Source organism: Aquarana catesbeiana, linkage group LG03, assembly GCF_042186555.1.
Source record: "Aquarana catesbeiana isolate 2022-GZ linkage group LG03, ASM4218655v1, whole genome shotgun sequence".
Lineage (NCBI taxonomy): Eukaryota > Metazoa > Chordata > Amphibia > Anura > Ranidae > Aquarana > Aquarana catesbeiana.
In genome coordinates, this window is record NC_133326.1 from 692337587 (window position 1) to 692361437 (window position 23851).

The following is a 23851-nucleotide window of genomic DNA, read 5'->3' on the forward strand; positions in this document are numbered from 1 at the left end:
TAACAACAATATCCATCCTCAAAGTTAGGAAGTATATCGGTGTGCAAGTGGTTTTAAATGATCATGTTTTTTTGGGTTTGTTTTTTTTTTTTAGGAGTAACTGTATAACTGTGTTTTGCTACTTCAGATGTTAAACTCACTGACATGTAAGTTACCAGAATTTCCCCTTCTTGTGTATAGATTCAACATTAGCTGTTCATCGGTAATTGGTGACCTCTCCTGTTAGAAAAGATTGAGTAAAAAGATCAATTATTGGTCCAATAACTATACCACAAAGTTCTCTTAGAGCTCTAGGATGAATAACATCAGGAGTCCTATTCTTTTATTAAGCTGCAGGTGAGCCAGTTCATCTGCCTCCCATGCCTCTTAGTATCCTGAACCTTCACTGCTATAATCAATATGATCCCTCAACTTGTTTTTGTTTTGCCACGTACACACGATCGGAATTTCCGAACTTGAATGGTTTTTCTGACGGAATTCTGCTCAAGTTTGCCTTGCATACACATGGTCACACAAAAATTCTCTGAACTTTCGACCGTCAAGAATGAGGTGACGTACAACACTAGCCGAGAACATGAAGTTCAATGCTTCCGAGCATGCGTCAACTTGTTTCCGAGCATGCGTGATTTTTTACGCATCTGAATTGCATACAGACGAATGCATTTTCGGATAGGAACTTTTCCCGACCGAAAAATAGAGAACATGCCCTCAATCTTTTGCTGGCTGGAATTTCAGCCAGCAAAAGACTGATGGAGCATACACACGGTCACATTTTCCGACAAAAAGCTCTCATCGGAGGTTTGCTGGCAGAATTTCTGATCGTGTGTATATTTTTGCGATCATATTGTATCTTTTATTCTTATCACTGATATACCTAAAACAGGTGTCTGTTTTATACACTTCTTTATCAGCTACATTTTTAGGTTCCTCGTACCTCCTATATGTTGATGTTTTTCCTCTTTTTTTATCCTTGTTACCTGTGTACTGAACTATAATGGCTTTTTCTTGTGTTTACTTTTACCAATTGAAGGAAAGCACCGAGCAGGATGCTAATGCTAATGCAAGCCAAAATACCTTTATTAAAAAACTGCACACTTACATGTACAGATAATACCAATCTGTCAGACTGTGAGAGCTCAGATGAATGTGAAACTAGGGCACAAGTCAGCTAAAGAACAGGGCACAGGTTATATTGATGCAGACATCTCTCCCGCTGTTCTATTGTATTCGGATGGGGGGGAGGCTCCTCCTTTCTGCCAGAATCACACAGATCAGCGCTGCAGTTATTGGCTGCAAGCACAGATCGAATTCTGGTTTAACAGCATGACTGTTCAACAGATGCTGGTCATCAGACCAGCTTCTGTTAAACAGACAGTGGTTCACATGCTGAACCGGCCAATTTTTGGTACATGTATACGCAGTTTAAGGATGATCCCTCTCTGGTTCGTAGGCAGACCCAGAGTAAGCGGTCTTCTTTTGGCTTTTACTGAAGGCACGCAGGAAATGTGAGAGCAGGAAAAAATCGTTTATGATCTAGTTTTAGATCTGCATTAAAAAAATACCTATATTATGTTAATGTTCGGCTCCAAACGGGTTTCCTTTCACCTAAAAACAATCCCCCTCTAACTAATGCCTGCACTCCAAAATACTTGTCTTTGTCATGGTAACATGACATGCCAGGTGCCGAGTCTTCTCTATTTCTTACCTTTAAGGGGTAACCAGTCCTTCCTCTGGTGTACATTTTCCTGACTGGTTGATTTCCTTTTGCTTTTCAGCAGTAAGACTCTCCCAGGATCCAGAGGACTGCAGCTGCTTGATGACTTTAAAACGAAGGACCCAGTCAACAGTGAGCACACATTAAAGAGCTAGCTAACTGATTTCCATACCAAGCAGAAGCACCCCAAGGAACACTTAGGCTGCTTTCACACAGCCCTTTACAGGTGCTATAGCACTAAAAACAATGCCTGGAATAGCGCCAGTAAAGAGCCTCTCCTCTCACTCCAATGTGAAAGCCCGAGTGTGAAAGCACTGGAGCGGTGCGCTGGCAGGACGCCAAAAAAAGTCCTGCAAGCTGTATCTTTGCAGTGCTGTAGGAGCGGTGTATACACTGCTCCTAAAGTGCCCCTGCCCATTGAAATCTCTGCAGCGGCGCTTTGCGAGCAGTTTTAACCCTTTTCAGCTGCTAGAGGGGGTTAAAAGCACCCCGATAGAAGTCAAAAACCTCTGCAAGAAAGAAAGACGGTAAAGCGCCACTAAAAATAGCGGTGCTTTACCGCCGACGCCCCCAACGCCCCACTGTGAAAGTAGCCTTAGAGTATGCAAGTAAAAAGGGGCTTTGTAAGGTTTCTATTTTTTTAAATATGGTAAATAGGTGGGAAATAAAGGTTTGGCAATATGGGTGGCTGTTTTTTGCCGATTGGATTTAAAGAGAATAATTTGTAATAAAAACATCTTTGCCATTCTGAAGCTTCCCTCCAACCACTTTGCATATTATTTCATATATACTGTGATTCTGTACTTGCCAAATATGCTGCAGAAATCTCCCTAAATTGAGTCTGGCTGCAGCCATTTTAACTGTGGGCAGCTGATGCTGCTGCCTGTTCACTTCCTGGAATTACACAGACACACACAGGCACTTGAGCTCTGCAGCTCTCATTGGCCCTCTTATGACTCATCCCCCCTCCCTTCCTGGCAAACTCTCATGAGAGTGAGAGCTGTGCATGCTGTCATAAGCCTAGGCTTTTTACCTGACAAGAAACAAGACCCCCTCCCTTTAGAATGTAAGCTCTACGAGCAGGGCCCTCCTGTCCCTTCTGTATTGAACTGTACTGTAGTTGTGCTGTTCCCCCTTTACATTGTAAAGCGCTGCGTTAACTGTTGGCGCTATATAAATCGTGAATAATAATAATAATAATAATAAGGTATTTAATGGCAGGAAAAAAATGTTTTACTATCCAAAGTTAAAACAACAAGGGCAGAGGATTTAATAGATGGAAAGTTGGAAAAAAATGACTGAAGGTCCGCTTTAAATAAAAAATGTATTGCAATTTTTTTTGGTCAACTTTTCCAGATTGTGTTATTATTCCTGCCTTTTTTTTCCTTTTTTCTAAGATGGTAAATAAGTTTGAAAGAAAGGTTGGGAGATACTGTATGGGTGGCAGTTTTTGCCAATTGGCATTAAGTAAAAAATGTATTGCCTTTTTTTTTGGTCAACGTACAGAATTCACCATTTTTCCTCCTTATAACTATTAAATATTAGTTTATGATAAAATGGTACAATTTTCTTTTTTACTTTTTGTAAAAAAAATTATAGATATCATCTGCCTTGGGTAATTGCACATTGAAAATCTTATATATATCTTTAGGCCACTATATGTACAATAAATACACAGGAAGGTTACTTAAAGTAGTTACTTAAAGGCTCAAGGTTTTTTACCTTCATGCATTCTATGCATGAAGATAAAAAACTTTCTCTGTGAAAAAGCCCCCCTAATACTTACCTAAGCTCCATCTCGATCCAGTGATGTGCATGAGAGCCTTGGCTCTCTGGGAACTCTCCCTCCTCATTGGCTAAGACAGCAAAGGGAGCCATTGGCTCTCGCTGCTATGAATCACAGCCAGTGAGCCAATGAAGAGAGCAAGGGGGTGGGGCCGGGCTATGGCTTTATGTGTAAATGGACACACAGAGCCTTGGCTCAGGAACGAGTCTGCTTGGGTGCCCCCATTGCAAGCTGCTTGCTCTCGGGACACTGCAGGAGGGAGGGGCCATGGACGTTGGCGAGGAATCTGAAAAGAGGAGGAACAGATCACTATACAGAGCAGTAGACATGTTTGTTATTAAAAAAAAAAGCTCATTAACTGTACTGTAAGTAAAGAAGTGGAGCATGGTCACCTGAGGATATTTCCTCCTGATTTGGGCTACAGGACCCCCCCCCATAAGCTTTACAACACGTGGAGTGCTCTGTAGTCCACAGAGCCAAAATGTGCAATATTGAAGATATTTAAGATTTTAGTGCAGCACAGGAAATAAGGTGCTCATTGAATTTTTGGCATTATCAACATTTTGTTTTGTTATAATTTAACAGATATAACAAAACCTTTTTGTTTGTATATTTAAGAGACCAAACGTGAAATAAAAGAACTTTATTGTAGGGGTTTATAAAAGTGACATTGCCCAAGGCTTTGACAGTTTCATTGTTTTTACTTTAGACCAAATACTTTTTACCGACTCAATAAAGCTGTTTCATTTTTTTATAATGTTCCATCTTCAGGTTATGGATGGGAAAAATAGGAGCTCGTTAACCATCATCCACCTCCTAGGATTTCAGACTCCGCACAGTATAACTTTATTGATCTTTTTTCTTCTCCTCATAGTTTATTGTGTTACCGTTTGTGGAAACCTCCTGATCATCACTCTGGTGTCCTACAGTAAATCCCTCCATTCCCCCATGTACTTCTTCCTCTCCCATCTCTCCATATCAGATATTCTATTAGCAACTGACATTCTTCCTAATACACTTCATGCTCTTTCGATGAAGAAGACCATAATGTCATTTTCTGATTGCATCACCCAGTTTTATTTCTTCGATGTCTCAGAAACTTCAGAGTGTCTTCTCCTGACAGTGATGTGTTACGACAGATATGTGGCCATCTGTAAACCATTGCATTATACCTTAGCAATGAACTTCCAGTTTTGCTACAAGATGGTCATCACATGTTGGGTTCTAAGTGTTTCAATAGTATTGATTCTCACTTTAACCATATCACAATTAACATTTTGTGACCTCAATGTTATAGACCATTTTTTCTGTGATCTTTATCCAATCCTGCAATTATCTTGCTCTGACACAAGCTTTGTTCAACTTGAAGTGACATTGTTGAGTTCTCTATTTGTTGTCATCCCTTTCTTTATTATTATTGTGTCATATGTTTATATTATTATTACCATTTTTAAAATGTCATCTATTTCCAGCAGGCAGAGAGTTTTTTCAACATGCAGTTCCCACCTGACTATTGTTTGCATTTATTATGGTACCTTGCTTTGTGTTTACTTGATCCCAAGCAGAGGGAAGTCATGGGATATCACTAAATTCTTGTCATTGCTGTACACTGTAGCCACCCCTCTAATGAATCCAATTATATACAGCCTGAGGAATAAAGACTTAAAAGAAGCTGTAGATAAAATCATTCACTACTGTCTGGATTTGCTTTGGCATAAACAACACAATGTATTGTCAAATTAAATTATACTGGAGCATAGAGTAATAATACATTTAGTATGTTAAATTGGAGCTGAATGTTATATACTGTATATAGCAGTGAAAAAAGCCACAAAAAGAACAGACTGCAAAATATGTTTTTCCCTCAAAAATATCAATGTTAAGTTTTACATAACATTGGTATATATTTGCAGGACAGTATTCATTTTTGTGTATCTGGTAATATATAAAGCCTTATAAAGGAATCTGTATGGACAACTTTTCTTGATTTTCATTAGAAATAAATGTTGTTAATCTTTGACTTTGGACCTAAATTTGAAGAGTTGTTGCAGGACCTTTACACTGCAACCTTAGAGTGTTAGTTCATGTTTTAAAGAAAATACTTTATGCAGTCCATGGACACTATTCCATATTTCTAAATGAATAAAACATTTTTTTATTTATGCTCCTCCCACAACTATAGGCTGTTTTTGCATGCAGTGAAACCTGCCACAAATGCTTCTAATATTTTTTCACAGATCTGTACTTTCCTCTCTAGGATGGACCAGCCATTAGTATGAGTGCCCCCTTAGAAGTAATATGTTTTTGGTCAGCCAATGCACTACATTGTCTGGTTGTTGGTTTAGTAATTTCAAAGGGTCAGGACAGAAGTAGATGCTTATCAAAGGTGGAAATCGTAGTGATTGCAGAAGACAAATCTACTCTACATTCATGATCATGCTACAGTGATGCATGGATTCCACATGCATGAGAACCTTGGCTGATCAGCTGAAAATGGCAATGCTCATACATGGATGGTGGCCAAACAAAAATAGGCCCTGAGATGACGTCCTTTGTGTGACGAAACGCGCAGGGAGAGCGACATATGTATGTATGTAACCTGATGAGATCATCCACCCTCACCTTGTTCCTCCCATCTTCGGACCGAGCCCTTCAGTGTGTCAGCTGACACTGACATACAAGGATTGTTGGATATCTGAGGCTGGAACTTCGGGAGACGCCAGGCGTGTGAGTTGTTTGCAGCGGCCATTTGCAACAGTGGAAGACTCTTCACGACCCAGGATTGGGTGACAAGCTATTTTCAGTTGGCAATCTCGTAAGCCTGCATTCCTCAAGATGGCGGATTCACATTGCTCTCTGATTTATTACGATTTTTCACAGGGTGTCATAACACCATCATCGTTTGGTGTTTATCATCATTGATTACCATTATCACTGACTGTGCCTATTTGCTTTCATCACCAGTAACATTGACTTTTTTGTTATGCAGTTGTGCTTATGTCCATATTTATTGGCATTTTGACAACTTTGGTGTGACTTTCATTCACATATACACATTGCACTCTTAGTTGATGTATTTATGTATACAATGCATTCTGGTTCTCATTTATTGTTAATATATCACTAGCGCAGCTCCTTTTGTTCTATTGTTTCGTTTGTGTTGGTTATCACTTTGAGTTGCAGCTTTAGCACTTTATTTAATAGCGCAGTTCTTCTTTTGCCAAAAATAGTTATGTAATATCAACCATAGAGAATTTGGCTCAAGGACATCCCCCCCAACCGGAATAAATAACACATGTTGGGTTAATTGCTGTGAGTGGGGATACTCCCTATTCAGACCTTGCAGGCAGTGACGCGTGCTGAACAATCAGCTATCCATCTACTTCCTCTGCCTCCTTCCACACTGCGGTCACACTGTCTATTCTCTTCCCCTTTCAAAATCCAGTCTTGTTGCTTCTTTCCCTCTCTCACCTGCGAACTCAGTACCCCACCCCCACAAATTCTCCTCACATTCTGATCTTCCTGAAACTTGTTTTTCTCTCTCATCTATTCAACCCATGTGATAAAAGATGATACCTACCTTTCAGCATGTCACCCACCAATTGCTGGGACACCCTGGCAAACTTTCTGTCAGACAGTCACTTTCTTTAATGCACAGGAAACTTTCCCTACTTTGAAATGCTCAGTTGGTTTTCTATGTCTACCAGACCAAAAGTTCAGAGTCCTCCACTGGATTTCAGTTTCTGACTCTATCAAGGTTTTTCTCCACTGTTAACATCTGTCAAGCTGACAGGCATTCAAAGTGAATTATCAAATACTCTGTGGTGAGTGTAGTACACAAACGTAAAGGGATCAGAACTCAGAACAAACAGTTTTAGCTAATGCTTAATGCCAAAGTGAGGTCAGAAAGTATCATGGGTCAAGCAGATTGTACAATGGGCTCAATGTCATGAAGACAGAAAAGTATGTGAAACCAGAAGGTAAGCCATGGTCATAAACAGAATAACAGTTGGAATTTACAGGATAGGCATTATTAGAAACACAGAGTGTTCTGTCCAGTAATGAAGAAGGAAGTATACATGCAACTTTTCCAATACCTCTCAATTCATTATCTCTATCAGCACATATCACTTTCTGGACCATAGTCTTCTATTTTCTCCATCACCAATTTTTTTGGCAATCAAGATTTCCAACCCGGTCTGCAAAATGAGAACTTCTTGTGATGAATTAGCAGATAGTTTCTGTACAAGCTATAATTAAAATATATGCCCCACCTTTAAGACTTATATGTTATCCAAATATTCGATTTTCTTGGGCTGCATGTTACAAAAAACAGTTGGTACCTATATCATATTTATAGAAAAGACTGCCCTTAGGGGGATGGTGCAGGTGGGAGTATGAGTAAGGGATAAACAACAAAAGTATATATAAAAGTAGATAATTTTATTACACTATAACAATAACATACACTAGAAATTCCTATAAAATATTCCTAAAATCCCAGGGATGTCTTGATTGAAGTGTTGATCCAAGAATAAAGCAACGTTATATGCATTGTTATCCTTTCTAATGATTTTAGGAATATTTTATAGGAATTTCTAGTGTATGTTATTGTTATTTTGTAATAAAATTATCTACTTTTATATATACTTTTGTTGTTTATCCCTTACTCATACTCCCACCTGCACCATCCCCCTAAGGGCAGTCTTTTCCACAATTGTTTCTCCATGGGATGTGGTGGGAGTTTTCTTGGGATTAACTCTTAGGTGATTTCTCTTCCCTTTCTAATTTACCTATATAATATTTACAACATATTTGTTTTCAGGCCTCACCCTGTGGAGGTATTATATTTGACTTATACTTGAACCATCCTCAAAGCTAAAGTGAAACAAAAAAAAATGTTATACTTACCTGCTCTGTGCAATGATAATGTACAGAGCAACCTCAATCCTCCTTTTCTCGGGTCCCCCACAAGCGTTCTGGGCTCCTCCCCTTGCTAAATGCCCCCATAGCATGCTGCTTGCATAGTATGTCCTGCTCTGTTTGTCCTTTGACACACATAATGGGGCTAGGGTTGTCACCTGTACGGTTTTCTTCCGGACAGTCCGATTTTTGAATGATGTGTTCGGGTTTACTTCTGCCCCAGACCCGGACACATCATTCACATGTACTGCACCGAGAGTGACATGTCTCCCCTCTCCCTGACAGCAGCTTGGTTCAGAAGAGCAGAGTGTCAGTGTATCAAAGCTCCTACCTTCCTCCTCCTTCATTTTGTACACACACAAGGAGGAGGGGGGCAGGGACGCACTGAAATCAGGTATGTAGAAAGTTTTTTTATGCTCTGTAGATGGAGGAGGGAGGGGAGAGAGCGGCTGGAAAGGAGGACAAGGTAGAAAATATGTGGAGTGATTGAGGGGTTAGGAGGATATGTGCTGGGGGGGGCTTTGGCAGGAGGAAGATATGCTAGAAGTGTGGATTGGATTCTAAGTCTGACATTCCGGTTCAGTAACCAGAATGGATAGTCAGCCAAGCCAGAAGTCAGGGATCAATGTAGTGGAACAGCAAGCAGGATCTTGAGCCAGAAGGGATTTCAGAAAAGCAAGCCTTGAACAGGATCGCAGGAGATAGTTTCTGTGATGTTGACCAAGGCGAAGGCAGAGCTCCTCTGGACTGGACGGGTTAAGTAGGCAAGACTGATGAGCAGGATATCATCAACAGCTGAGTAACTGTGGAGAGATAGGAGCTGGCAATTGGCTGACAGCTGAGCGGCCAGCTCAGAGAAGGAAGGGCTGAGCCCAGCCCTGACAGCAAGGTCCTAGAGAAGGTCTAAGTTGATCCCTTAGGATTCCCAATTGTCTTCCCAGAGACTGCTCATAGGGAGCACTAATATAATTTTCCACACAAATCAGTGCCTCCACCCGCTAACTTCCTCACTGCCCAGGTGATTGTCAATCATTTCAAATGTAAGATTGATACAATTTGTGGGGAGATCTCCGCTGTACAAATACCTTCTCCACTTAACACCCCATGCCCACAGGTACAATCATTACTTTATTCATTCAACTCCGCTGCTGTAGACATGGTTTCTAAACTTTTTACTAATGTCCACCTAACTACCTCCCCCCTGGACCCTCACAAATGCTACGGTCACCTTCTGGCTCTATCCTACACTCTCCAATTCACATCTTCAATATTCCCCAACTCTACAAAACATGCACTTGTCACCCCCACACTTAAGCCCTCACTAAACCCCACCAATCCTAAAAACCTACACCCCAATCTCCTTGCTCCCCTATCCAAACTCCTTGAATGTCTGGTCTACAACCCCATGAGCGAAAACCTCATGGAGAATAACCTTCTTGATCCCTTTCAGTCTGGATTCCACCCTCAACACTCCTTGGAAACTTTTCTCCTAAAGCTCACAAACGATCCGATAACAGCTAAATCCAATAGACACAACAGGTACTCCTCACTTAACGAACAGGTTCCATTCCAAGAACCAGGTCATTAAACAAATTGGTTGTTAGACGAGGAGTCACAAGAAATCAATATTTTAAGCATTCTTAACTACTGCACTGTATTGTGAAAAAAAGGTCTAGACACAAAACTCCAGCTCAATAACATTGTTTTAATTTGCATTAGTACAAAACACAAATGGAAATTCGGTACTGTACTGTACTATACAAGGATGTACAGCACATCGTTCAGGTAGGGAGAGCAGGTCGTAAGTCTGAGCAGTCATTAAACAGGTAAGTGGTTAATGAGGGGTATATGTATTTTGTACTCCTACTCCTGGACCTCTCTGCTGCCTTTGACACAGTAAACCACTCCTTTCTCAAAAAACTCCATGACTTTGGTCTCCAAGACTGTACTCTTTGCTGGTTCTCATCCTACTTATCCAACTACACTGTTGTCGCTGCTTACAATTCTACTTTCCTCTCTCTTTCTCTGTCGGGGGCCCCCCAAGGTTCTGTTCTTGGACCTCTCTTATTCTCCCTATACACCTCCTCCCTGGGTCAGATAATAGCCTCCCATGGCTTCCAATACCATCTCTATGCTGACAACCCCCTTATCTATCTCTCCACCCATCAGCTCACTCCTCCAGTCTCCTCACATATTACTGATTTACTAACAGACATATCAGCCTGGATGTCACACCACATTCCTCAAACTCAATCTATCCAAAACCGCCACATGCCTTTCCCCCTGAGTTCTCTGTCAAGATTGATAGCACTACTATCAGCCCGTCCCTACATGCCAAAGTGTTAGGTGTAATTTTGGACTCTGAACTATGCTTTCAGTCCCACGTCCAATCACTGTCCTAACTCCCTACCCCAATCTGTCCAACTATCTCCTAATTTGCTTTTAGACATCCCTGAAAACCCATCTCTTCAGATAAACCTATTCTGCTCCTACCTAACAACTGTACTGTTGCTGCGCAAACCGTTGCCGATATATAAATCCTGTATAAAAATAATAATAATAAATCACTAAACTGTCATCTCCATTTTTTCATATTCTTTTCAGGAAGCTCCCATTTATCCTTTTCTTGGGAGAAACTTATCCAGAAAAAAAAACTCAAAAATTATTCAACGTATAGCCTTGACTGTCTACATAAATATTGTCACTGAGTTGGAATTGCCAACTCTGTGTCCAGAAGCAGTTAAGATTCTCATCTCAAATATATCTTAAATCATAAACTGCTTTGTGTCTGACTGGAGTAATTTTTTTTAAATATTAGTCATTATTATTTTGCTGTTTTTTTGTTTCTCCCTAAAAACCTAATCAATTATATGTAACTCCTTTAATGATTTAACTTACTCCCAATGAACAGTTAATAACAGTTTTCTGAAAGAAAAAAACGAATCAGAAAATAATTTCCCTATGTATTAATAAGGAGTCCCATGGCCACATCAAAGAGCACTTGTTATTCCCAGCATTACAGATAATTCTACTCTATGAATATACTTACATATAAAAGCAGTCTTTGTCTGCTGAGCCATGCACACTACGTCAAATTTTATGTAATGCTTTATGATCACTTTTTACCAGCATACATCCTAAATGATGTTTGTTCTTTTTGCTAATAAATCCATATGTTATTTTTGATCTACACCATGTGGAAGCCTTCTTTTTGTTTTTAATGAATGCTCTGATCCACTGTTGGAGAACTATCTTCATAGACACGACACCTGGAGATTGTGGTTGTCTCCCGGTTTGTCCGTCCACTCTTCTGCTGAGCTTGTGCGCCTGCACTTTTCCTCCATTGGAGATCACCATCTTGGATTTTGGATATCCTTACATGCCTGTTTGACTCACCTCGGGCTGGCGTGTGTGTCCATGTCCTCTGGTAAGAGTACCTACCCCTCTCCCCTGGTGGTGGAAGCACATATCCCGGGTGGTTGAACAACACGGCAACACCATTGTCCTCAAGGTCTTTTGACATACATGTGGAAGAGCACATTATGATATTTAGTATTTGATGGACTTTGTATCATGATTATGTGCATTCAAGTGACATTCCATTCACAAAGCAATTTCGTGATTATGATTTTCTTGTATTATCTTTTATGTTTGATTGGTATTACAACCATCTGACACATAATGCACTGATTTCTATGGTACCTTATTAATATCTGATTAACACAGTTCATTTTATTGTTTATTATCTCTTTACACCATTCAGTACTGATGTTGTTTCATGTTATCCAGTTTAATTTCTGGACATTGTACACAGTTATAGGGATGAGCGAACGGTTCGGCCCGAACATAAGGTCAGGCCAAACTTTGGGTGTTCGGTTGTTCTGCGAACACCGAACAATATGCGGTGTTCGGGGCAAATTCGAAAGCTGCAGGAACACCGTTAGTCTATGGGACATTAACATAAAAATCAAAAATGTTCATTTTAAAGGCTTATATGCAAGTTATTGTCATAAAAAGTGTTTGGGGACCTGGGTCCTGCCCCAGGGGACATGTATCAATGCAAAAAATATTTTTAAAAACAGACGTTTTTTTGGGAGCAGTGATTTTTTTAATGCTTAAAGTGAAACAATAAAAATGAAATATTCCTTTAAATATTGTGCCTGGAGGTGTCTATAGTATGCCTGTAAGGTGGCACATTTTCCCGTGTTTAGAACAGCAAAATGACATTTCTAAAGGAAAAATTGTCATTTAAAACTGCTCGCGGCTGTAATAATTGTTGGGTCTTGGCAATATAGATAAAACTAATTGAAAAAAAGAGCATTGGGTCCCCCAAGTCCATTACCAGGCCCTTTTGGTCTGGTATGAATATTAAGGGAAACCCCAAACCATAATTTAAAAAAAAAATTGTGTGGGGGTCCCGCAAAATTTTAGGATTTTAGGGGGACCCCCACGCAATTGTTTTTTAAAAATTTGGTTCGGGGTCCCCCTTTGTATTCATACCAGACCCAAAGGGCCTGGTAATGGACTGGGGGGATCCCATGCTCTTTTTTTCAACGAGATTTAACTATATTGCCAAGACCCGACAATTCATTACAGCCGCGAGCAGTTTTAAATGACAATTTTTCCTTTAGAAATTTAATTTTGCTGTGGTACTGTTCTAAGCATGGGAAAATGCGCCACTTTACAGGCATGCTATAGACACCCCCCCAGGCACAATATTTAAAGGAATATTCCATTTTTATTGTTTCACTTTAAGCATTAAAAAAATCACTGCTCCCAAAAAAACAGCCATTTTTAAAAACATTTTTGCATTGATACATGTACCATAGGGCAGGACCCGGGTCCCCAAACACTTTTTATGACAATAACTTGCATATAAGCCTTTAAAATGAGCACTTTTGATTATTCATGTTCGTGTCCCATAGACTTTAAAGGTGTTCGTGCCAAATTTTTTGCCTGTTAGGTATGTTCTGCTGCGAACCGATCAGGTTCATCCCTACACAGCTATAGCGCTGCACCTATTCTTTTATTTAATAATAATAAATCACTAAACTGTCACCTCCATTTTTTCATTAATTTTTCAGGAAGCTCCCATTTATCCTTTTCTTGGGAGAAACGTATCCAGGATTAAAAAATCAAAACTCAAAAATTATTCAACATATACAGATAATTCTATGAATATAACATATACAAGCAGCAATATTCCACATAATCAGTACAATGGATAACAAATACATATCTTTACCCTAATTATTTTTATCAATGTTTGTTATATTATGCAACTATCAACTGATTGTTCACATGATCTAAGTAACATTTCAAAAAAATAAGGTAATAGAACATTTTGAGTTGTAAATGTGTAGATAAATTGGACCTAAAGAAGCTATCTGCCTGCCTACACACCTCTAGTTCTAATGGACTCTACTACTTTCTGGCTAAAGCCATGGCTGAAGAATTGTTTGTATTCCTCTCAAATTTATGGTCTCTTGTCCTTGGCTTTAGGGTTTTAGGTGACTGGTAAGTATTTTACTGAAGGGAGTCTTAATAAATTGGAAGATCAGGCAGAAACAGGTCATGTTCTAATGTATTAGGTCTGTTTTAAAATAATACCCATCACACTGTATGAAAATGTATTGCACATTTTTTTGCCAACTTTTGCAGGATATTGAGATTTTCCCCCTTCTCAAACTATGAAGTATTACTTTATCTATTCTAGGTAAAATTGTATTATTTTGTTTTATTGATTGAATGACATCACCAAAACACTTAAATTAAACAACAGATATTCTATAGAGAGCTATGGTTCTCTTATTTGTCATTAACAAAAGGATATCTGATTGATTGCCTTAGGTTGTCACATTTTGAACATTTGAAATACACTATAATACCAAAAGTACTGGGACATCTGCCTTTACACTCACATGAACTTTAATGGCATCCCAGTCTTAGTCCATAGGGTTCAATATTGAGTTGGCCCACCCTTTGCAGCTATAACAGCTTCATTTCTTTTGGGAAGGCTGTCCACAAGGTTTAGGAGTGTGTCTATGGGAATGTTTGACCTTTCTTCCAGAAGCTTGCAGTCTCCACTCTAATTCATCCCAAAGGTGGTCTATTGAGTTGAGGTCAGGACTCTGTGCAGGCCAATTAAGTTCCTCCACTCCAAACTCGCTCATTCGTGTCCTTTTGGACCTTGATTTGTGCACAGTCATTTTGGAACAGGAAGGGACATCCCCAAACACAGTCCTGGCCTCAAATCGATGGAACACCTTTGGGATGAAATAGAGCGGAGACTGCGAGCCACGTCTTCTCATCCAACATCAGTGCCTGACCTCACAAATTCACTTCTGGAAGAATGGTCACACATTCCCATAGACACGCACCTAAATATTGTGGACAGCCTTCCCAGAAGAGTTGAAGCTGTTATAGCTGCAAAGGGTGGGCCAACCTAATATTGAAACCTACAGATTAAGATTGGAATACCATTAAAGTTCATGTGTGTGGGGGCGTGGCCTGCAACGGAGCTGAATGGACGTCTGATCCCAGAGCTCCGGCACTCCGGCGGACATTAGCGATCACAAACGGCTAAAAACACCCGGATTTCACCCTCATCAGCTGGCGAAACGACCCGGGCACATCAGGAGGATATGATGGGCAAGAGAAAGGGCACATCTAAGCCCCAACGGCTGACGGACTACTTTTCACAGCCGCAACACGGAGGTAGGCAAGATGGCGCCGTCCATCCCCATGCATTGCCACATAAAAACAATCCCGCTCCGCTCACCGCCACCTCATCCCCTAACCAAAATGACTCCTGTAGCAGCCAAAGATCCCTACCTTCATTCTCTCCATCAGGGAGTCCAGCAAAAGTCAAGCAAAAGCTGGATGGAGCTGGATGCAGTCCTGCAATAAGCCCGGGAACGGACTCAGGGGATGACACTAGGGAGCTCCCTGAATCAATTACCACCTTCCCCACCATGAATCAACCGGTATTGGACACTGTCCTAAAGGATATGTTAGTGTCTCTAAGAAGTACCTTGCAGGCTGATATGATGCACTGTATGCACAGATTTAGTGGGGAATTAAACGCAATAGAGACCCGAGTGGAGCATGTGGAAAATAAAATGGGGGATTTTGCATCCACCATTAATGATTTGGTGGACGCAAATGAAGAGAGAGAGGAAGAATATGTATGGATTAAAAACAAGATTGCAGACATTGAGGACAGGTCCAGACGGAACAACCTCAAGATTAGAGGAATCCCGGAATCAGTACAAGCATCTGAACTGAGACCATATGTTGTGGACCTTTTCACTGCTCTTTTACCGGACCTCTCCGAAATAGACATCACTATTGACAGAATACACCGCCTACCAAAACCAACTTATCTCCCGGACACTGTCCCCAGAGATGTGATTTTGCGCCTGCATTTCTTCCATGTCAAAGAGCAATTAATGCAAGCAATGCGGAAACAGGAGAATATCCCATCCCGCTTTCAACAACTGCAATTATATGCTGACCTTTCTCAGCATACATTACAAAAGAGAAGGAACTTGAACACTATCACAAAAGTGCTCAGGAACCACAACATACCCTACAGATGGGGGTACCCTACTAAAATAACCATCACCAACCAAGACAAAACGTTCATTGTAGACTCAATGGACAAAGGCATTGCCTTACTTAAATCATGGAACATCCTTCCCGACTCCGAAGCCCTAAAGGCAACCGACAGACGGCTACACCTGACTGGAAGAAAGTCACGCCAAAGAACGCCAAGTCGCATAAATAATTTCTTTTGGAAATCCGGAAAACTTGTAAGCCCATCTAAAATGCCGGAGTAACCGATAGGCTAGAACTTAACCCCTCAAGTATCTTGAGCAGCAATTTGCTGCACACTGGGGACTCTCACTTAACCCCATAAGAAGGAAGTTTCCCTTATGGGTCATCCAGAAGTTTCTGGAAAGTTGAATGGTAACTATACCTACTATGTTAACTTTGTTTTGTTATATTTTTTCTACCTTTTCTTTTTTCGTCCACATATGGAGCACCACAACCATTTACCCATCATCCAGCTCTTCGCAACATATGAACATCAATCATCTGAAAATATCCAGTACAACAACCACCATGATACAGACACTACAAGGATCACAGCGAGTACATGTACTACAAGAGAGTATACGCATGCACCGCATCCATCACTAAAGGTGATTTTCAGATACCTCAGATCTGAAAACAAACCACAACCAACACTCATAGAAATCCAACCTAATGGCTATCCAATTTTTATCTATTAATGCCAAAGGGCTTAATCATTCAGCAAAGAGAAAATCCCTCTGGAAGGAAGCACTAGTGAATAAATCTGATATATTATGCGCACAAGAAACACACTTTAGTAGTACAGCTGCCCCAATATGTCAGCACAAGAACTTTCCACACATCTTTTTTGCAAACACTGAATCAAAATCCAAAGGAGTAATGATTGCTATAAGAGATACCGTTGCATTCAATCTTCATTCAAAATATATTGACCCACAAGGGCGATACTTGGCGTTAGTGTGCGATATCAATCAAGTAACTTACACCATAGTAAACGTATACGCACCAAATAAGCATCAGATCCGTTTTTTTCATAAGATTGTCCACAAAATTGATTCCCTGAGAAAAGGTTTTTTGATATTGTGTGGGGACTTCAACATTATACCTGACCCATCTATAGACACAACAAGAAAAGCGAATCGAACAATAACATCCTTGCAAGAGTCCATTCATAAGGAGAACCTATATGATGTGTGGCGGTGTCTTCACGCCGGAGAGAAAGACTTTACATTTTTCTCCGCCCCACACCACACGTACACCAGGATTGACTTCTTCTTAGTAGACCAACACACTCTGATCAAAGCAGCCTCTTCAACCATCAACAACATCACGTGGTCAGACCACGCTTCAATCACCCTATCTATTAAAGACACTTCAATTGTCAATACCACTCCAGTGTGGAGAGCCAACTCCTTTCTTATGCAACAACCAGAATCCAAAAAAATTATTGAAGATCACTTGGTAGAATTCTTTCGCATTAATGAGTCTTCTGTACAAAGTCCTTTTACTCTGTGGAGTGCTCATAAGGCATTCATTAGAGGAATATTCATTAAATTGGGGGCCAGGGCGAGGAGGCAGCGGCAAAAGAAATTTCAGGACATCACAGATGAAATTTTTAGAATTGACTCCAAAAATAAACAACAATTTTCCCCTACACTATCTAAAAGACTAAATCAACTGAGATATGATCTAAGACTCCTTTTACTAGAGGAGTTTGAAAAAAACACTAAACGGCTTAAAATGAACTACTACGCACACGGCAATAGGGCAGGAAAACTGTTAGCACAACAAATTAAGGGCCATAGAAGTAAAACTAAAATCCCATATATATTACATCACACAAATAACATTAAACTACAACATCCACAAGATATAGCAGACGCCTTTAGTACTTATTATAGCAAGCTATATAACCTGAAAGATGACATAACCATAGTCCAACCTACACCGACAACAATAAATGATTTTTTAAACCACATCAAATTACCAACACTTTCTCAACAAGAAACGGAGTATTTAAATGCACCATTTACTACTGAAGAAATTCATAAAACTATAGAATCACTCCCAAATAATAAATCCCCAGGCACAGACGGCTTTATAGGAGAATACTATCAAACGTTCAAAAATTTACTGTCTCCACATTTAAACAAAGTTTTCAACACAGCGGCTGCCTCCTCGTCCTTCCCATCTGAAATGTTAACTGCACTGATAGTGACATTGCCCAAGCCGGGGAAAAACCCAGACACACCAGCAAATTTTAGGCCCATTTCTTTATTAAATACAGACTTAAAAATTTATGCTAAAACAATAGCTAACAGACTCATAGACATCTTACCTCACTTAATACACCTGGATCAGACCGGATTCACCAGGGGATGCCAGACCTCTGACGCTACCAGGAGACTAACAAATATTATACATATTGCTGCAACCCAGCAAAGGCCTTCTCTGCTCCTAGCATTGGACGCGGAGAAGGCCTTTGATAGAGTCCACTGGGGCTATTTGGAGTTGGTTCTGGGGAGATTTGGATTCTCTGGACCTATCTTAAAAGCAATCATGGCATTGTATTCAATGCCATCAGCCCATGTATACACATCGGGAGTACTCTCTAAACCATTCAACATAACCAACGGTACCCGACAGGGCTGTCCCCTATCCCCATTAATTTTCAATTTAATTTTAGAACCCTTAGCAATGATTATCAGACAACATCAATCTATAACAGGATTCATGACCCATAAATCGGAACATGTCATTAGCTTATTTGCGGATGACATTATCCTGATGCTCACAAATCCAACAACTTCCCTGGCTTCGGTACATGACACACTACAAATGTTTTCTAAAGTTTCATACTATAAAGTCAATGAGAACAAATCTTATATACTGGGTATGGGTATAGAAGAGCAAGAAGAAAGGGTTCTCGGTTCACGGTTTCCATACTCATGGTGTAAGAAAGGGGTGAAATATCTGGGAATCACCCTAACAGCATCTCCGGACCACCTTTTTAAGGCTAACTATATCCCCTTTCTTGACGCCTTACTGACAAAACTGCAAAAATTAGCCAAAACAGAACTCCTATGGTCAGGACGTCTGGCCGCTTTTACAATGGTAATTTTACCCCAAATAATATACCTTTTCAGATCACTCCCTATCCCTGTCCCTAACTTTTTCTTTTCTAAACTTCAATCTATGCTAAATAGATTTCTATGGAAAGGGAAAAAAGCGAGATGGGCGTTTAAAAACTCAGTAATGTCTAGAAGAGTTGGGGGGATAGGCAAGATTGTAATCAAAGACTATTACCTTGCATCTGTATTAGCACAATTAAGAACATGGTTCCCAGAATCGCCCGACACTAGATGGCAGGAGTTGGAGGAAGATCAAATTCCCAACAAAAACTTATACGACTATCTAATGTGTAACTCAATTACTTCTTCCCGCACCCAGAACTTAGCACCACCAATAAAAGCGTCAATCAGAGCCTGGAATATTTTGGTAAAAAACCAATCATACACTTCACATATGTCCTTGATAAAAATACCCATCACCAGTTTATCCGAACTTATTCCTAACCTTAGCATAAAACATTGGGCTAAATTAGGTATTGCAAACCTAGAAGATCTTAGAATAGGACCCACGATGAAAACATTTAGAGCACTACAAGTTGAATACAATTTAGAGCATTCTGAATATTATAGATATATACAGATTTGCCATTTCATGAGAACCAACCCCTCTCTATCAGTACAACTCCCCTGGAGAATAGTACTATACCTTACAAAACAAAACACCAATATTAAAGGAATCTCCTTATTTTATAATACTCTAAACAATAAATTAACATTTGCCAAACAACCCTATATTGAGGCCTGGGAACGTGAATTAAAACAATGTTTCAAACCAGAACAATGGCAAAAAGCACTTCAAACTACATACAACACTTCCAGGTGTACTAACTTATGGGAATTAACACAAAAAATACTTATGCGTTGGTACTTAACACCGTACAGGATTTCCAAGTTTGACCCCATGACCTCCCCAATGTGTTGGAGGAACTGCAATCATGTAGGTACCTTACACCATATACTTTGGGAATGGCCTAAAATACGTATTCTATGGGAAAAGGTATTCGAAATACTCACAAAAATAACAAATCAGCAAATCCAGGCTACACCAGAATTAGCTATTCTCTCTATAGACATAGACCTGTTCCCTAAAATATATAGGAAAATAATATCTCATGTATTACTAAGCACTAGATTAACAATAACCAGACATTGGAAGACACAAGAAACCCCAAAAATAAAAGAAATAATCTTAACCACCAACACGCACATTACTTATGAAAAAATGTATGCATCAGCCCAAGGTAAATTCTTGATAGCATGCAAACAATGGAAACCGTGGACCGAGTGGTATAAACCAAGAATGGTATAGAAGCTAAAAACAAAACTGACATATGCGCAATTACTGGATGAGCTTAAAAACGCACACCTCACAAAATGGGTTGCTCCATTATTTATTATTTATTCTTTATTATTATTATTTGATATAATTTGTTTCAGTATTTTATTTTATTTTATATATTTCACTTTATTTGTTTTATCTCTAATCTGTTTCCTTTGTTCATATCCACACAACAACATCATAACTGGTCCAAAATATGGTACGACATATAAAATCTATACTGATTATAGATTCTTTCTTTTTTTTTTTGAGTTAAGTCGATGGGGTCCACTCCCTCTGGGGCACAGCAGGTTCCCAATAGGGGTGTCGGAGGAGGGAGGGTTCCTAAAATGAGTATGCCTCTTTATCTACTTCCACTTAACTACAATGTGGCTTTCTCAGAATACAATAACACATAAAACCATATAAGGTTTAGCAACATAATTGTCTAGTGGACTAGTCGGAAATGTCAAATTGTATAATAATGCCTTTTATTACAAGTACTGCTGTTTGTACTTTTCCTTCTGTTTCGTTTCTTTTCTATGTTCAAAATCAATAAAAAACTATTGAAATTAAAGTTCATGTGTGTGTAAAGGCAGGTGTCCCAATACTTTTGGTAATATAATGTATATTCGCACCACCTAATTTATAACAAATCAAAAATAATCAGTATTTAAGATTACCTGAGTAGTAACTTTATTGGGTTTCATGTTTTTTATTTATTTTTATTTATTTTTATTGTTCTGCCTTCAGGTTATGGAGAAGAAGAATGTGACCAGTATTACTATAATCCACCTCTTAGGACTCCAGATCCCACACAGCATAAGGTTTTTGATCTTTTTTCTTTTCCTTATAATTTATTGTGTGACAATATGCGGAAATCTCCTGATCATCACATTGGTGTCTTGCAGCAAAACCCTCCATTCTCCCATGTACTTCTTCCTCTCCCAGCTCTCTGTATCGGATATCTTACTAATAACTGACATTCTTCCTAACATGCTCCATTCTGTTTTATTTAAAGAAGCCATACTCTCATTTTCTGATTGCCACACCCAGTTTTATTTCTTTGCCTTCTCAGAAATGTCAGAGTGTCTTCTTCTAACAGCGATGTCTTATGACAGATACTTGGCCATCTGTAAACCGTTGCATTATAACTTGGCAATGAACTTCCAGATCTGCTGGATAATGGTCACCGCATGCTGGTTTTTAAGTTTCTTAGCAATAACCATCCACACTTTAATGACATCCCAATTAAAATTTTGTGGCCCAGGTATTGTTGATCACTTTTTCTGTGATCTGGACCCAATCCTACAACTTTCCTGCTATGACACCACCAATGTTCAGCTTGAAGTGACATTTGTGAATGTTATAATTGTTATCACCCCATTCTTTATCACCATTGCATCATATTTTTATATTATAAGCGCCATTTTGAAAATCTCATCTATTACTGGGAGGCACAAAGTTTTCTTAACATGCAGCTCCCACCTGACCGTTGTCTCCATTTTTTATGGCACTTTGGTTTGTGTTTATCTTTTACCCAGTAAAGGACAGTCGGGGAACACTACTAAATTCATATCGTTACTGTACACTGTAGGCACCCCACTGCTGAATCCAATTATATACAGCCTGAGGAATCAAGACTTGAAACAAGCTGTAGCTAAAATCATCAACCACAGCAATCAATAAATAATAAAATGTGTACTCAACTTACAATATTCATTAGCAAATATTATTAAAATGTATTTTTTTTTATTAACTTTGACAAGTTTTACATGACTCAATGATCTTCTGTGTGTTTGGCAAAGTCGAAAAACCTTAGAGCTTAATTCCAGGTATATTTAAAGTTGAAGCTTAGGTATGGCAATTTTTTTAGTTACATTGGTCCAGGTTGAACCAATGTAAGTATGTATGTGCATTACCTGTACGATCCCCGTAGAAGCTAGAAATCACTATACTAGACACTAGACATGTGCATTCGTTTTTGTCCAAATGCATTTTCGTCCGAATATCGTTTTAACAAACGATAACGAAAGTGCAGAATCTGAAAAATGAAAGATCCGACATAAACAAATGCTTTATTTTCGTTTTCGTTGCTATAACAGTTCGATATAGATAGGAGATTCGACATGATGATGACAATAACAATCTGTGTCCATCAAACCTGCGGTCGAATGTGCCTAACCTTAACTCTATTAGTCCAAGATTATTCTACATAGAGAGAAAAGATTCGACATAGAGAGAAAAGATTTGACGTAGGGGAGAAAAAATTCGACGTAGGGGGGAAAAGATTCGACGTAGAGGAGGAAAGATTCGACGTAGGGGAGAAAAGATAAATAAAAATAATGATGATGATGAATGTTATTGGCTGATTGTAACCAAAGAGGAGGAGCAGTAAAATAGCTAGAACGAAGTACACACGTAGTTTGGCTTATGGTGTCTGTTGAAAGTTCTAAGAAGATTAGACGGAGCAGGTAAACTATATGGCGTCGTACAGTTTAGCTGCTCCGTCGAATCTTCTTTAAACATTCGACAGACACCATAAGCCTTCAATAACAGAATCAACCTTAATTTGGATTTTCGGACGAATACAATTTTTTAACGAAAAACTAAATAAATAAAAACGAATTTCAGGAGTAACTAAATAAATTTATTTTTCGGACGAAAATGAAATTCCGAAACAAAATATTTCAGTGTGCACATGTCTACTAGACACCACTACTACAGTCACCTACACTAGCTTCCAGGTCCCATGCCGAGCAGATACCCTGTTGCTTAAAGTGTAAGTACACCTCCCTATCGTTTTCAGCCAAGGAAGCTGCCATCTTTACATCTGTTTAATCTACAACTGCCATGATGCTGCACATGTGATCAGTTATGACACCAGCCAGTGGATGCTTTGACAGTTTGGTCGAGAGCACAACCAATGGGAGTGTTACATTTCCGGCACGTGCCAGAAATTAAACTGCTATATTATTATTATTTATTATCATACAGGATTTATATAGCGCCAACAGTTTACGCATCGCTTTACAACATGAGGGCGGACAGTACAAATACAATACAGTTCAATACAGGAGGAATCAGAGGGCCCTGCTCGTTAGAGCTTACAATCTAGGAGGGAGGCTCAAGTTATACAAAAGGGTAATAGCTGTGGGGGATGAGCTAATGGAGAAAATAGTGCAGTTGTTAGATGGAGGCAGGATAGGCTTCTCTGAAGAGGAAAGTTTTCAGGGATCGCCTAAAAGTGGATACATTTGGAGACAGTCTGACAGATTGGGGTAGGGAATTCCAGAGGATGGGCGAGGCTCGGGAGAAGTCCTGGAGGCAGATATGGGAGGAGGTGATGAGGGATCTAAAGAGCAGGAGGTCTTGGGAGG

At 39.5% G+C, this 23851-nt stretch overlaps 2 protein-coding genes across 2 annotated transcripts; both read left to right on the plus strand.

Moving 5' to 3' along the window:
* Window positions 1-4274: 4274 nt before the first annotated feature.
* Window positions 4275-5243, plus strand: LOC141134193 (olfactory receptor 1500-like). Its single transcript, XM_073623775.1, has one exon. The coding sequence runs from the start codon at window positions 4275-4277 to the stop codon at window positions 5241-5243; it is 969 nt and encodes a 322-aa protein (XP_073479876.1).
* Window positions 5244-21215: 15972 nt separating this feature from the next.
* On the plus strand, window positions 21216-22160 carry LOC141134194 (olfactory receptor 11L1-like). The gene has a single exon (XM_073623776.1). It carries the CDS (start codon window positions 21228-21230, stop codon window positions 22158-22160), a length of 933 nt encoding a protein of 310 aa, XP_073479877.1. The 5' UTR covers window positions 21216-21227.
* Window positions 22161-23851: the final 1691 nt, after the last annotated feature.